This window comes from Condylura cristata, unplaced genomic scaffold (assembly GCF_000260355.1).
Source record: "Condylura cristata isolate star-nosed mole 26May11 unplaced genomic scaffold, ConCri1.0 scaffold00042, whole genome shotgun sequence".
Classification (NCBI taxonomy): Eukaryota; Metazoa; Chordata; class Mammalia; order Eulipotyphla; family Talpidae; genus Condylura; species Condylura cristata.
This window is the reverse complement of record NW_004567143.1, coordinates 2,812,271-2,828,565: the sequence shown is the minus strand read 5'-3', so window position 1 is coordinate 2,828,565 and position 16,295 is coordinate 2,812,271. Positions and strand designations below refer to the sequence as shown.

Below are 16,295 nucleotides of genomic sequence, written 5' to 3'. Positions count from 1 at the left end.
AGCCGCGTTCTGTGACGTGAGCTAGTCAGATTTTAACACTGACTGCAGCAGTAGCGTATCGAGGTACTCCTCCATCAGCAACTCTTAAGTGCCTACTGTGTACTGGTCACTGCTAAGAAACGGAAGGGATCCAGAATGTTCTAGACTAGTAATAGAGAAGAAGGAATCCTCACCATATTAGTGAGAGTTGAAGCCATGTCGAGGGACATGAGGGGGAACGAAGTGAGCAAAAGTCTGAGCCCGAGACTTAAAGGGAGGCAGGGCGGAGACTGAGAACAGAGGACTCAACCAAGATGGGCCAAACAAAGCACTTGTCGATCCAGAGAAAAAGAACTTCATAAAATAGGGAGACTGCGTTTTCATTAATTAGCATCAGTGTGCCAATATGGACGAGAGAGTTTCTGAGAGAGTTGGGAGGGCGGAGGCCGTAGGTAGGAGTCGACCTGTGTTAGGGGCGAGAGTCAGCAGAGGGCTGGGATGCAGTGATAAGAAATGTTGAGACTCAGGGTTTTGAGCTCGGGCTTCTCCTCAGCCCCTACCCCATCTCTACTCTCCTGCATTCTGAATTCCACCATTCCTTACTCGCCTTCCTGTCACCCACGAGCTCTATGCCAGCCGCCAGGGGCTGTCTGATGGACGGGGAGAGGGAACACACACTGCCTGGACACGCAGAGGTGGACGTCTGTGAGGCCGCTCCGGCTGTGACCTTTGAGGGCCCATTCTCTGGCAACTGGCACCCACTGCACGTGCATCTTAAATTCTCTTTAAAAAAAGTGCGCAGGGAAAGTGTTACTTTTCTCTTACACAGAAGAGGGGAGGGGCCTCTCGTACTGTGCAGTGAGGGAGCTTTCGGGGCTGGAACTCGACCTGGACTCACTTCCCGACACCACGCTGGGGAGGTCACGGGCTGAATGACAGCCTTGGAAGGAGGGCCACCAGGTGGGAACCAGGTCAGGTGGCTTTTGTCAACAACTGCTCTTTCTCACTGGCTGACTGTCCCAGCAAGATCTCAGGGCCCAGCTCCATCTTCCATGACTGTTCAGGATTAACTCTGCATTGGCTATTGCTTTAAAGATTTTTTTATTTATTTATACATATTTATACATACAAACCCCAGAGGTTTACAGGGTGAGAGGATTCACCAGAGAGGGGATGGGAAGCAGAACAGGCAGATCTACTGAAATCCACAGCTGAGGGGGGCAGCGGGGAGACAGGAGAGGTCTGCTGCACCCTGTGGTCACTCCCTGGCCGGGGATCACACTCAGGCTGCAGGGGCTGGTGACAGCTTCACAGTGCTGAGACTTAACCCCTGCACTCCCTGGGAGGCCCTGTATTGGCTGTTTTTATCTCAAAGAGAGGAAGGTTTGACTGGATGTCTCTTTGCCATCCCCTTGGCTAAGAACTAGGTGGTCCCACTCTGTCTTTCCCAATTGTCCCTCATCTGCTCAGTGGTGCCTGGGTCAGTTCTCACAGGATGTCTGAGGGGTGAGAGAAGGAACAGGGCGTATTCCATTCTCCTTCCAAGGGCAGACCCAGACCCACTGGGATTCGATTTTTTTTCAACCACAAACGATCCACTGTTATCTCAGATTTTCCAGAAGGCAAGACAGAGAAGCGGTGCAAAGGTTTGGACATGGAAAAGCTCTTAGTGGGTGGGGTGTGTCTTTAGGACTGGCCACCGGATACATTGCAGAATACTTCCCACTCCCTGGAGGACAGTGCTTTAAGAGCTTTTGTTTGGTAATCTACAACATTCCACAAGAAGAAGTTGAAGAAAAGAGAAAGTGAAGTTAAGGAAACAGATACATTCATTCCATTTCAATAAATCTCTTTGCTCTTTCACATCATGTCTGTCTCTTAAATCCCCCCGATTTACAACGGAGTGTTGGTAATTGCTGGAAATAGCCACGAATTTTACAGAATAATTGGCTCTATTTTAAGACACACATTTCAGTGTGTAAACTACATGGTGTGGCTATAAAGTAGTAAAACAGATTTCTGTGTGTTGCTTCTGGGATCATTCTCATTATTTTTAGTCACATCTCGCATCTATGGGTGAGCGTGGCCACATTTTATAGTTGGGAGGTCCTTCATAGTTTTTAGAAGTTACAAAATAATAGAATTAATTGCTTTGAATTTAGTCATTTTGTACTGGGCAAATATTGATTTCTTTCTCAACACCTTTAATTTCTAATGGAGCTTGAAATTAACTTTGGATTTTAATTCTATTTTATTCTGGGTTTGTTCATGAGGGCCATTAATAATGTCAGGAGAATGCTGAGAGCACTGTTTCTGAGCCAGGAGCCAGCATGCCCCGAGACTCCCTGCTTGTTCCGCTCCCCACTCTGTTGCTGGTGAATCCTCTCACTCCCACACCTCTGGCCTGCACCCCAGTTCTTGTATGCACAAATAAAAAAAACAAATCTTAAAAAAACTACCCTTCCTCAAACTTTGTATATCTACTCTTAATTTTCTAACTAAATTTTTTCTTGAAGTAACACTGCATCAGCTCATAGATGTTTCAGGTGATGTGGATAACAGACCCACCTTCCCCACCGATCAACGTTCTCTTTTGTGTCCTATGGAAAAGCAGACATTTCCTTGAGATTCAAATAAGAATGTGCCTCATTAAAAAAGCACAATGGAAACAGTTTGCTGAATCTAATCAATAAGAGACTGTTGGCATCTAAATGATCCCAGCATGAAAATTACAGTTGTGCAGATTCAACTTTTGTTTTGTTTTTGATTCCCACATGGAAACTGATGTTAATCAAGTGTCACAGTGAACCCACTCCTGGGCTAAGTAACCACATGTGGTAGAGTTTAGGGTGTGGCGTTCATTTGTCTCATGTTAAGAGAGAAGATACTTGGGAAACACAGGCAAAGGTACCACCATGAAAGCCAACTAAAAGCCTCAGTCAACGGCCCTGAGTTTTTCCTCCAGTAAGTACACTACTTGGGCTTTCAACCAATATGCATTTACTGTGTATAAGGTCTCTGAACACTGAATTTATAGGTATAAAGGGTCTGGGAAGTGCTTCCTATTAACAGATGCAGGCTCTTCCCAGACTGCAGAAGCAACTCAACTACTCAGGAAGCTGTCGTCCGCCTAACTTCTGCCCTAGGAACCATTATTCTCATTTCCAAAGTCCACGTTTGCCCCAACCTAGTCCAGACGCTCGTGGAGTTGGGTGACCCGACCGTCACCGGCAGAGCTGTGACGGCAGGGGACTGTGGGGCCGCTGGGCGGAGCGGAGAGGCCTGCTCCGTGGGGGCCGGGGCTGGCGGCCATCGTTGCTCCTCCGTCTCCCCTCACTGACTGCCTCCTCGCCAGCCCCTGCTCCACTTCCGTGCCCTCCCGATGACCATCCTGTGGCTCCTCACTGGCCACATGGCCTGCCGAGAACGCTTTTATCTCAGCCGAGCTTTCCTGTTCGGTGCCTGAGATCACAGCTCAGTCGCTGCCTCCACAGTCACGGGGTGTCACCCCGGAGCTGCCTTCCTGCCCCACTCAAGGCCGTGTCCGCCGAACGCTCAGGTCCGGCGGCCGGCCCCAGCCTCGAGTCCAGGGGGCTGGACAGTTCCCTTTCCAGACAACAGAATGTGCGGGAACTTTCTTCTCTCTCTCGCATAGCTCCAGGCAGCCTGATTTAAAGACTGGTACAAAGAGAAGGAAAATAACTTCTCCGCATGATGAATGGACAAAGCATAGGCCACTCACCTCATGTCAGGCAATTTAGAACCTTTCAGAATAACTGAGCCAGCCAAACGTCGGGTTTCGTTCATTCATAAAGTCCATCTCTACATCGCTGGAGCCCTACAGGTACCTGAACGGGCGGGTTTTTCCTACGGCGATTATGCCCCCGGCTGGATCCTGACTGTTCTTTCAGTGAGGCTGTTCAATAGAAGCCGGAGCGCACACGACACGAAGGGTCTTCCAGCCCCCCGAATTCCACTGCTAGGAGAGGATTTCCCTCGCAGCTGCCAGGCTCCCAGAGGCACGCCCTTCCTCCAAGCTACCTGCACCACCTCACCCGGCCTCCACCAGCAGAGAGAAAGTGGATCGTACGACACGGCGAGAAGATGAGCGTGTGTGGCGTCCCTATGGGCCGGGACGTGGCGGGTAGTCAGGGCACCTGGCCGCTGGCCATGAGCAACAGCAGCACCTCTGCTCGGCATTTGGCGCCGCATCTGGCGCGGAAGGCGGACTTGCGGTGTGGGGCAGGTGTCTTGCAGATGAGACCCACCAAGGCAGCTTCAGGACAGAACTAATGCTGAGAGCAAGAAACTGCAGGGGCTGGGTCTTTTTCTTGTTTTACTCGAAAATGAGATCTTAGTTTTTCATTAATTATGTCCATCTACAGAATTCCTATTTTACTTGCCTAAGTAAAACAATTTTCTCATAAAATGTTTTAGGGTAGGGCCCTCCCTGGCGGCGCAGCGGGTTAAAGCGCAGCACTGAGAATCTGAGGCCACTTCCACATGAGTTTTCGATCCCCGCCTGCCCCGGAGGTGACCACAGGGCGCGGCAGACCTCTCCTGACCCGCCCGCTGCTCCCCTCAGCAGTGTACTTCGTCCATCTGCCTGTTCTGCTCCCCACTCTGTCTCTGGTGAAGTCTCTCACCGCCCCTGAGCCTCTGGCCTGTACCCCAGTTCTTATGAATAAATAAATAAATCTTAAAAAAAAAATGTTTTAGGATAACCTGCAAGCAGACGGATGTGACAACAGCCAGAGTGAACCAGCGACGCCTCCAGGGCACCACTGCCGTTCCTGGGGGGCTCTGACTCTCGGCGGCACCCCCAGGCAGCACAGACAGCGGGAGAAGAGTGTGAGGTGGTGTCTGGGTGGCTGCACGACGGCACTGCAGATGCCAGCAGTTAGAGCTGCGCATTTCTCAGCGTTCTTTTGCCAGGTGGGCGTGAAAGGAGGGAGATGCAACAATAGCAACAACAAAGAAGCCTCTATTCACTACAATTTATTAAAACAAAAAACCTAAGAGTCAGTAATTCACTGCTCAGATTTTTATCAAGTGAGCACTGAAAATGATCTTGAGATTTATTCCTTCAGTTTTTTTCCAGAGGGCACTTTGCGACAACTCCAAGTGTCTTGAATTTAAGAAGCTTGTATCTGCCTCAGCTGGGTGGCAGTGGGGGTGCGAGTAGGGAAATGGGGGGGGCGGGGGGGTCACTGCTGATGGGACCTGTCCTGTCCTTGAGGTTGAGGTCAGCAAGCACAAAGCAATTTTAAAATGAGTTTGGTATGGTGACAGTGCTGGTTATTCATCGATCGTTATAACTTAAGCCTTGCGGCAAACCTTAGCAACCCCAAAACATTTCCATCACTTTGAGTAACAGACTGGAGCCAGCTGAAGTGACACCCCTCACCACAGAGGCTCTTCGTAGCGCCGGGGGCCACACAGCCCTTAGCTCACAAAGAACCTGTCAACACTGTCAGGACACACTCAAATGTCACTGATGGGTGATTAAAGTGAAAAGAACTCAACTCTTGTAAAGAGCTAAGTTGCTTCGTAATAAAAATAAGTGATGAAGAATCACGTCTGAAGCCACCTATCAGCACTGAGAGGCTCAGCAGCCACCAGCCCTAGAAGCTTCCCCCCATTCCTGTGTCCTGCTGCTTCGTCCGGGTACAATCCCCTCCCATTGGCACATCGCTACCCATGGCACTGAGGTCTTGATGAGCTGAGTGTTAACTCCTGTGTTGGGTGTCGCACTAGACGGCTACATATCTGTATACCCCTCACAACTCCGTCATTAGGTGGACACTTCTAGTCTCATTTACTAATCATGAAACAGGGCAGAGGGTTCTGGGCAGCCTGGATTGCTGGGGTGTGTCAATTTTCATGAGTAAATTCTCCCGCTACAGCCTAGTTAATAACCAACTCGCCAAATTCCAGAACGGTTAGCATTCCTGGCTCCAGTATACCCTCACAAGGGGGACTCTGAGAGGTTCAGGCGCTCACCCACACAGGTGGAATTCTCTATGAGCAAGTCCACTGAGGTGTGTGGACCCCTAAAGCTGAGGCTCCTTCTCCAGCAGGTTTACTTCTGCTTGGCTTTTAGCTTCTACTATTACAACTCCTCTTTAATGTCACCCAGGAACTCCACCCAGAGCTCACTGGCCCCTGAAACCCTTCCCCAGCCACCGTGGTTCTCTCAGATCACACACACAGGTCATGACAGCACATGAACATAAGCAGCTGTGACCTTCCAGCAAGACACTGCTGTTCCTCACTGTCTTGCATCCTTTCCTAATGCTCTTGTCTATTTGCTAAGGCAACGAGCTCACGTTTCTGTATCTACTCCATGTGCTGCACAGAGGCAGATATTATTGACTGGATCAGACATGTCTAGGAAGTCGAGATCACTTTCTATGCCAAGTCCGCAAAGCCAAAGTTATGGGGTTGGAACACAGTGACTGTGTCCCCAGGAAGCAAATCGAAAAATGTTAATCTGGAAGATGAAAGCCCACAGGCCTGCATACGCTCCTTTCACTGGCGACCCTTTCTTGTTTTTGAGTGATTACAAATGTCTCTTAAGTTTCCTTCTTTACCTTCTGATGAAACAGCCTCCTTCCCTTTATCTTCTTTCTCCTAATCAAACTTGACAGAGGGGCTCTGGGGGGTGCCGCCCCCTTCCTTTTTCTCTCCACTCTGAACTCTGGATGAGACAGTCACTGGGATTCAAATCGCAGGGGAGTTTAATGAGCAATGTCAACTCCCTCCGGGCCTGGCAGTGGCATCCCACAGCCCCTGGGAGGTTCACAGGATCACAGCTCATGGCTGGCAAGGGCTGCTTCTTCATATGCATTTGCAGGTCAATTTTTTGCAAAAGCTCTTTACTCAAAGGGAAAGGTAGACTTTTGAAACTCTCGAAAGAGTCTTTGTAAAACAGAAATTAAATCCGTTCTCTCTCGGTTTAATCTTAGCCATCTTTCCAAAGCAAGGCATGAAAGACGGGATTAAGGTGAAGTCAGGGGCTGCCTGAGGAACGAACGGGTCTGCTATGGCCATGCGGCTCCAAATCACCTGCACTGTTTTAATCCAGTGCAATTTATTTGGTTGTAGCTGAAAGATGGAATGGCTTCTAAGTCCCCTTCCGACATGTCCACACAGAGGACACTTTTCCATTTCTTTCCATCAGTCCTTATCTGGAGGTACCAGGTGAAAATGTGCAGAGGAGCAAGTGGGATTCTAGTCTGTTTTTCTGTAATAAGTGTGGTTCTGGGAAGCGACACCTGTCAGTTTCCTCTTCCCCCAAATACTTCGGCTCTGTTGAGGTGAGAGTGAGCTTCTCATGGAGAGAACAGACAACCAGGCCAGGACTTACTAGTATTTTAATTGCATTTGTTCTATTGAAAACGGGACTCTCCACCCAACACCAGGCTGATGTTTCACACCCCGATTTCTCTTATCCATGTAAAAAGAAATAAACATAAATAAATAAAATTGGCACTCATCTCTCTAAGATGACAGCATTTCTGAGAACGGCAAGAATTCACAGTACCATGTTAGATAATTTTTTCAGGTAATGACGCCTATTTTGTTAGCATGAAAAGTACCAGGCTAGACAATGACAGGTAAACAGAGGTTACCCTTTATCCTCAGGGTACAATCCCAAAGGTCCAGAGATCTGGAAATGAATTAAGACGATAAGTACTTTAATTTTTAAAAACGGGCTTAGCATCCCATCCTTGGCCAATCTCTTCTCCATGTTCCAGTTCATCCCACATGCAGAATGGAGTTAGCTATCAGCACGGGAGTGAGGGGCCATGAGCATCTGAAGTAGGTCACGGTGTGGGGCAGGGCAGGGAGGCTGAGCTGGAGGTGATCTGGAAGACTGGGCCCCTGGGAAGCAGCGTCTGGGCCCATGAGGCCACATGCAGATTCGAAAGGGCAGACGCTCTCTGTGTACATAAATCAGACCCTGCAGCCATTACATTTGCTAATAAAGCCCTTTATCTTCTCGGCCCGCTTTGGCTTAAATACTGAGACACCCTCTGCTCTGTTCCTTGAGAGTCAATTATCAGAGCTCAGTATCTTTAAGCTACTTATCAGACAGAAATTTGGCTGATTTTTTAAAAGATTTAGTGGTTACAGTGAACGTTGCAAAAAAGATAGGCTGCTTACTACATTGACAAAGTCCATGAAGAGACCAAGTTTTACTGAGGCCCAAAAGGAAACTTGAGTTCCGAGAGATTAAGTGATTGTTCAGAAACAGAGAAAACAAAGCCAGCACCCAGGAAAGGCAGGGACGAGGCAGGACGGCTCCAGACCCCTCTGTCCCAGCTGCGGGGCCTGGGTGCCTCTCGGGAGAGCCATGCCTCCAGCGGGCAGGCCAGGAGCGCAGAGGGACTAGGAAAGCAGGCCAGGGGGAGGCTGGACACGCCACTGTCCTCTAGCGGGGAGTCCAGGGAGACACTGTGTGGCCTGAGTATGTCCTGTGACAGCAGAGCACAGTGTCCAGCCTCGCTCTTCTCCCTCTTGGTCATCGGCTTGCAGCAAGGTGCTCGTGTGACACTACGCCAAACCAGAGCCCTGGATCTTAGGCAGTTTTTGCACCAAGTCTGAAGAAATACTCCTGCCCCTCCTCAGTACAGACACAGCTGTATTTGAGAAGCGCACGCAGAAGCAGCAGCTGACTGCACTGTACCTAGGAGACGGTTCCGTTGCGCTTACTTTGCCGCGGTGCTCTGTGGCCACCAGCGACTTCAATGAATGTGGCGAACAGGGCAGAGTGTTTCCTCGCTGATGTGAAATGCGCAGTTGCCACCAAAGCCCCAGGTCCCTCAGCGACAAGGGACCTCCCTGGCCAGGGTTTGAACTCATGCTGAGGTGGCTTTAGCTTCTCAGTGCTGCGCGTCAGCCAGCTGCGTCCTGGCTTCCGCTCCCTGCTTCTGCCTGCCCTCTTCCCAGCTTATGTTCCTTCCTCTCCTTTTCCATTTTTCCTTCCTCAAAAAAAAAAGACCCAACCAGGCCCTCCCTGGTGGCGCAGCGGGTTAAAGCACAGAACTAAGAAGCTAAAGCCACTTCCGCATGAGTTCGATCCCCGCCTGCCCTGGAGGTGACCGCATGGCGCCGCAGACCTCTCCTGACCTGCCTGCTACTCCTCAGCAGTGGACTTTATCGACCTGCCTGTTCTGCTCCCCACTCTGTCCCTGGTGAAGCCTCTCACCCTCCGCATCTCTGGCCTGTACCCCAGTTTTTTATGCACAAATAAATAAATCTTAAAAAAAAAGACCCAACCATTGACGCTCTTTCTGTTGGCTGCCTTCACTCTGATTCATCCATGCTGATTCATCCTGTATCCTATGGGGTGGGCCTGGGGGTGAAAGGCTGGGTAGAACCTGGCACTGTCTCCTCTAGATATTACAGTTCAGTGGAGAAGACACACATTATTCAAGAAGCACAAATAAAAAAAATGCAAAATCTCAACCATCCTTGGTCCTTAGAGGTCGATATCATCGCATAGCTTGACAGGTTGCTGACAGGACAGACTGACAGAACAGATGCCTCAGAAGATATCACTAATGGTGCGACCGAGGGAAGCTCTCTGAGGAGGTGATCACCGAGCTGAGAACGGACGAGTGAGGAGGAATCAGCCACAGCAGAACGGGAGGAGGAGCACAGGCTCTGTGCTGGTGGTTATGTCAGGGAAAGGGACAGCACAGTGCAGGCAGACTGGGCAGTGGCAGGCAGCAGGTGGAACACGGAGGAGGCCAATGGGGAGAATGTGGACTTTGTAAACCAGCGACTAATCCATCCATCTGAGGAAGGGACGCCAATCCCATCAGGCCATGGTTCCAGCCAGCGAGCTTGCTAGGATTCCACGTTATCCCCACGGGCCTCTGTCTGTGGTAGCTCCAGACACACAGAGGAGTTTCCTCCCGATGAGAAGGCTCAGTGCTTCTGCCCCCGGGGTCAGGGCGACTGAAGGCAGGACAGATGAACGTCCTCGGAAAGCGTATGCCTTGCGTTAAATGGCTGCCGGGTATGAAGCCCTGGGGACAACCTGGGGGAGTGATTGAAACCCCCAGACTCTCTGTGGTCAGTGATGAGGGCAGGGGCTTCATGGTGGATGTGGTCGTGGGTGGGGCCGCGCTTTTCGAGTTCAGCTTCCCTCTAACATGCTACATTTTACTTTTGTACTCACGTGGCCACATCAGTACCTGCTTCGTCTTATGATTTCAGGATTCAGCAATGGCATTATTTTAAATTTGGAAGTGGGCATTGAGACGATCTAGTTTCTCTCATTCGCTCTCAAAACAGTTATGTCTTTGTATCTGAGTAAGGTGAGACTCTGCTTCAATCAAACATCTCGAAAACAGAGCTCAGAAAAATGATCTCGTATTTAATGATAATTCTAAATTTTCCACCCCCAAACTGCATGTATTTGTGAAAATCTTCTTGCATTAGTGAAAACAGTCAAGTGCTTCCATACGACTGAGGCAACTGGGGAGAGTTTAGGGCCATTCCACATAAGGGACAGGCTTCCACATGGGGAAGCTGAGGTTGGAGACCTCCCAGCAGCAAAGAAAAGGCATCTTCTAACCCTGGGGCAGGGGACTTATGAGTTTAGCTTATGGGACCGGTGCCCTGGTGACAGTGTGCAGAACACGTGCCTTGGCCTGGGGCCACCAGGGACAGACTCACTGAACACGAGCTCTGCTCTCATGAAAGTACAAGCTTTCGCTCTGGGGACCATGAATAGAGCGTCCACACTTACAGGTCAGCACCATCATTCTACCCTGTCACTTCTGGCCACTGGTCAGTCCTGAGACATTCCTTCAGAACGAAGCACCTACATAAGAACACACAACTACTTACACATGGTAGCAAACCAGCCTTTCCCATTTGGGGACAATGAAACCTGTTTGCCCTGTCCTGTGACCTCAGGATACTGCCACTGACCTGTTCCAGTCACTTCTGACTGTTGCGGTGGGATTTCCTCACCTAGAGGATGCGGGCTTCACTCCCTAATCGCACGGTTCGTAAAGACAATCTCCAAGCCCGTGAATCTATCCTATTTGAAAATAAATTCAAAGAAGCTGCTAGACAAAGGCCCAGGATGTATCAGAGTCACTTTCAATTTTCTTCACTTTTTTTTTTTTCTGAAAAAATAAGGAAGCTAGTCATTCACTGTAAGTCTTTGGTTGCATGGAAGCAATAGCAAATTACGGACGGCAGCCTGAAATGAGGAGACAGATGATGTGGTATCGGCAGCTATTGGTACAAAGTTCAGAGCAAAGAGACAGTGGTGCTGAATTTGAGGAAATGGCAAAACTGTAGCGAGGACTTATAAATCCTAAAGCTCTTCTCAGTGTTTCCCATAAATCACCTCAATGAATCTCCCCAGGGCTTACTGAGGGGATGCTGTGACTATCCCCATTTAATACAAGAAAACTGAAGCTCAAAGAGTTTAAGTGCCCGAGTGGCAAGAAAGTAAGTGGTGGAACCAAATCCAAACTCCATCAGGTGACCTGTCCCCAAAGGGCATCCATGTCCCGGACAGGACCACCTCTAGCCCGGATGAGCACGGGTCAGCCTAGAGATAGTGCTGTCATCCTGACCAAGCCAGGCCAGTACAGGGAAGGAGCTGAGCATAGTCTAGTTGCGATGTTTGCATCTATGAAATATCTAGTTATAGTGACTTTTACATGTCAGCAACTGTTCTTCATCTATCAAAAGTAGTGCTGTTAGGAAATTAGCGTAACTAGTGGTCACAAGAGATGCTTGGTCCTTTGCAAGAAATAACAAGGTATGATACTGAATAAGTCCAGGAAGTTCAAAGCCACAGAAAGAGAATAAGCAACAGGAAGACTCAGCTCATCAGCTGTTAGACTAAGAGAGGCCCCAGCATCCAGCCATCCAGACAGAAGAGGAGTAAAGAGAGTTTTCCAAGGCCAACAGCTTGCTGCAAGGGCCACCCCAGCCAGCCCCCCGCTGCAGCAGGAGCCAGGGGTTCCCACTTCGGGCTTTTTTTTCAGGGAGACCCACACACAGAAGCATCATTTGTCTCTATTGCCCGAAGGGCACACATTATATATGTAGTATTATTACGTTTCGGGTCAGATCTTCCTAATTTGTATATATCAAACCCTTCAGCTTTTAAGGAAGGAGTAACCCTTCCGTAAGCCTCAAGAATAATTTCACAATAAAATACTGTCCAGTCGAACCTTCCAGAAGTTTGTTCTGCTGCCTTCTCACTTGATTCTCGAGATTTTGGCATCTTTTATGGAAGATAAAGCTTCACGCTTCCCTTGTTAAATGAGTGCTTGTATCCTGGTAGATACAAAAATGGAACCACTGGGAATACACACCAGGGAGGTGGCAATGTCCCTCTTCCACATCCAGAGCTGGCCATGAGATCATGCTGAAGCATGAGTCTCACACTTGCTTAACCAGAGCATGTATTTAAAATAATAATTAAAAAAATCTATTCTTAAAATGTCTTTTTCTTTGCCATGTATTTTTGTGAAGGAAGCTGCTATAAAAAATAAAAAGGAATTATTATTATTTTTTTTGATTCAATATCACACTGGTCACTGAGGGCCTCCCTGGTGGTCTAGGGGTTAAGTCTCAGGGCTATCATCTCCAGGGCCTGAGTTCGATCTCCCGCCAGGGAGTGACCCACAGGGCGCGGCAGACCTCTCCTGTCTCCCTGCTGCTCCCCTCAGCAGTGTGCTTCAGTCAATCTCCCTGTTCTGCTTCCCACTCTGTCTCTGGTGAATCCTCTCACTGCTCACCTCTGGACTACACTCCAGGTCTTCTATATAAAGGTCAAATAAATATAAAACTTAGAAAAATATATTTTAAAAAAGTGGCAACCGAGAGGGAAATCTTTGCATCCACCAATTTCTTGTTATTTGTCTTTAGTTAAAATTTCCATATTCAGAACGAAGATCTCTTATCGTTAAAGATGGTATTTATAACAATACATATAAATTATATTGATGGAGTAAAGATATTTAGTTTTATCCAATTTACCTAATTCTAGCGGCTTATCAAGTGACCATCATCTGCAAAATTTTAGCATTTTGAAGTAACTGGAAAGGTAGTTTAGCACTACAATCAACTTCAATATCAATCAGTTTCATTTTTACGCATTACCTTTTTGATACCTACTTACAGATGTTTCACAGATGAGGAATCTAATAAGTATGTATGTTTCCTACACATCTTCCCACTAGTGTCAATTTTCTAATTCTTTTTTTTTCTTTGTTTTTAAATGCCTTCCTAAATAACTATGTGCGATAAAATAAGCTGCCAATATTTAATCTTAGCCGAGGCCTTGCCCTGTCTTCTGAACACAACTTCTTGCCGTACGCACTGTGATAGGAGAGTCTGAGGGCGCCGTCTGCATTTTTCCTGTCCCTAGAAACCTACTGTGATGCTGTTGTTCCCTAAGAGTGAAGAGAAGGTCTAGACAGTACAGATTCCATGTTGCAGCGTGTTGAGGGGGCTGACTCCCTCCCCTCCCCTTCTCTCTCCTCTTCCTTGTCCCCACCCCTTTCTCCACAACAGATGGGCCTCTTTAAGCCATGTTTTATGGCAAATCTGTTTTCAAAAGTGCTTTGGAAACAATATGTTACTGGGAAATCGACATCACAACTACAGAGTTAACCAATATTCCGCTTAAAATATTCTTTGAATCACAAGGATTTACTCTGACTTCCCAGGCTAAACGCGCCACGTGCATGAGGCGTTCCTGTATTTCCCCCCAATCATCTCTGCAAATTTCCGCTGATTCCTTACACTTTTGTTGTCCTTTCATGCTTTTCCCCCTAGATCTACAACTTCAAGGGACTTCTATTTTTCAACTCTACTCTAAAAAAAAGTGGCCGAATCACTGTGATAGAGACAAGGCATCTTCTAGAAACTTCGAATGACACGGTCTGCCTCTCTGATGCCGTGTTAACGGGATGCACTTAGCGCATCCCACGGACACCAGAGCCCTGACAACCTATCCAGACATAGGGCTGCAACTCCAAGAGGCGCAACCATGGTCGCCTGCCCACCTCCAGGACACAGCTTGAGGGAACATGGGAAGGCTGGCTCTGAGTCAGCAGGTCCTGGGTGCTGTACGTGACAATGGAATGCTGTTCTGGAGAAGGAACCACAGGACCCGGGACCCCCAGAACCCTGTGGGCTTTCGTGTGGCCTGTGAGGTTGCTGAGAGGCGATGTGTCGCGGAGACCCTGGGTTCTCTGGCAGCGATGCGCAGAGAGACATGCGCTGGCACTCACAGTTGTGGCAGGTGGCCCCGCTGTATCCCGTCTCGTCACAGGTGCATGTGAAGCTGTCCCAGGCCTGTGAGCACTTGCCGCCGTGCTCGCAGTGATTGGGCACACATCTGTCAGAGAAAGAGACAACAGAAATAAACCAACAAACTATGAGATTTACGAGCGGCCGAATTCCAAGCTGTCTGGGCAATATATCATTTCAATGCCAAGTTGCCTTCCCAAGGCAATTAATCCTTGTTAGTTTAAGCAGATTAATGGGATTCATGATGGAAGGTGCCGAGCCCACAAAAGATGATGTATCGCAGGCCGGTGGTTCCCATTTTTGAGTAAACAGTAGAAATTAACAAACAGTGGAGAGGTTCATTTGCATACCACACATTCATTTTCTTTTTCTTTTGCACAGAAACAACGGCACTGGCTACATTTCCTCCTGGTGAGGGCTCAGAGAGAAGCCATCTTGCTTCCTGGCTGATTTTCCTGCATGCCGGCACCAAGCACAACGGGGAAACACTGAGATTTTCATAGCAATTTGAGTTTTAGAAGTGATGCCGTGTGTGTGTGGGGCGGGTGGAGAGGGCACAAGGAGAAAATGCTGGCCTCCCTCCTTCTCCCATGCCCACCCGGCTGGTGAAAGTCACCTTCTTAGACAGCCGGCACAATATGGGGGGAATGCAGGGTGCGTCACATCTCTGACGTTCTATTTATTAACAGCCACGGTGAAGCTGTAATTGAACTTTTCTGAACCTCAACTCCTCATTAAAAAAACGAAATAATGAAAGCTGTCTTATAAATAGGTGGACGGCTGAGAGAGTCTATTCGTTAACTAGATGGCTGGCAGTCAGCACTCGGAGGGCCACGAGAGGGGGGCTCTGGATGTCCCATCACAGTCTCCCAGGACAGTTCCACAGCTTGACCGCATCATAGCAAGAGTGAATCTGGAGTCTGCTCTGCACACTCCTGTCTCAGCCACGGCTGACCTCCCTTCTACCCCACCCAGTCCTCGCTGCAACTCCCCCACGCCTGATTGTAACTTAAAGTCCTGGTTAGAATGCTCACAAATACCCAAGGCAGATGAGTAAGTGCTGGGGTTCACAGAACATCTGTAGATTTTAAGAAGACATCCACAGAATCGACACCCGGGGGTCACAGGAAGTGGGCCGAGAACCCCGCTCCGGGAGCTCCTGGTCAGGGCCCTCTCCGGCCCTCATTCCGGATTCCCACCGTGCCGGTGACGCCCAGGTGGGCACGGATGTGGGGTGGGGAGGGCTGCTCTTGCACAAATCTTTGCAAACCTTTAGTTGCGGAAGGGGCAGGCGTGGAGCGCTTGGAACGCACATAGCCCTGCCAGAAAAAGAAGAAGAACACCCTGCAGCCGCTGCCTGTGGAGGCCTGACACGCCGGGAAAGTGGGTATGATGCTGCTGGCACAACTGGAGCGAAGCAGGGGCGAGCACAGGGTCGACGAGGCACCGTGGGCTCACAGGACGGAGCAAATGGAGATGGAGGGCACCGTGGAACTTGAGGTTCGGCCTGAATGAGGGGACTGGGCAATGAGAGAAAAAGGAACGATGTGGCTTGCTGGGGGAGCCAGTGAGAGGAAAGGCGTGGGGTCCCTCCCCCGGGGGGTGGGGAATCTGTGCACACTGAGCAGTGACATTTCAGAAGAATCTGGCTTGTGTCATCCCGGTCAACAGGTGTCTTCGCGCTCCAAAGACCTTCCTGCCCGGCGGGGAGGGGGAGGGAAGGCTCACGGGAGGGACACCAGCAGGCACAACGGGAGGAGTCAGGACGAGGCAGGAAATGCCACAGGCACTGGGGAGCTTGAGGAGTTGCTGGGAGAATTTAAACGTGATAAAGTCTGGAGTATTGCGGACCCGGAATTGTTTTTTAATTTTAAAACAAATGCATTGTTACAATTAAAATACATACATTTAATATAAAATCTTATATTTATATGATATAAATGTAAATAACATAAACTAATGAAACAGGATGTAAATAAATGTAAAATAATTAAAATATCGAAAACCATTTG

The 16,295-nt window shown here is 48.9% G+C and overlaps 1 protein-coding gene across 1 annotated transcript in view; it reads right to left on the bottom strand.

Moving 5' to 3' along the window:
* The window catches only part of CNTNAP2 (contactin associated protein-like 2), a 1,046,635-nt gene that overhangs the window by 568,175 nt on the left and 462,165 nt on the right, over window positions 1–16,295 (bottom strand). The window contains exon 11 of the mRNA XM_012733843.1: window positions 14,265–14,371. Within this exon, the coding sequence (XP_012589297.1) occupies window positions 14,265–14,371 (107 nt within the window). The remainder of the gene's footprint in view (window positions 1–14,264; window positions 14,372–16,295) is intronic.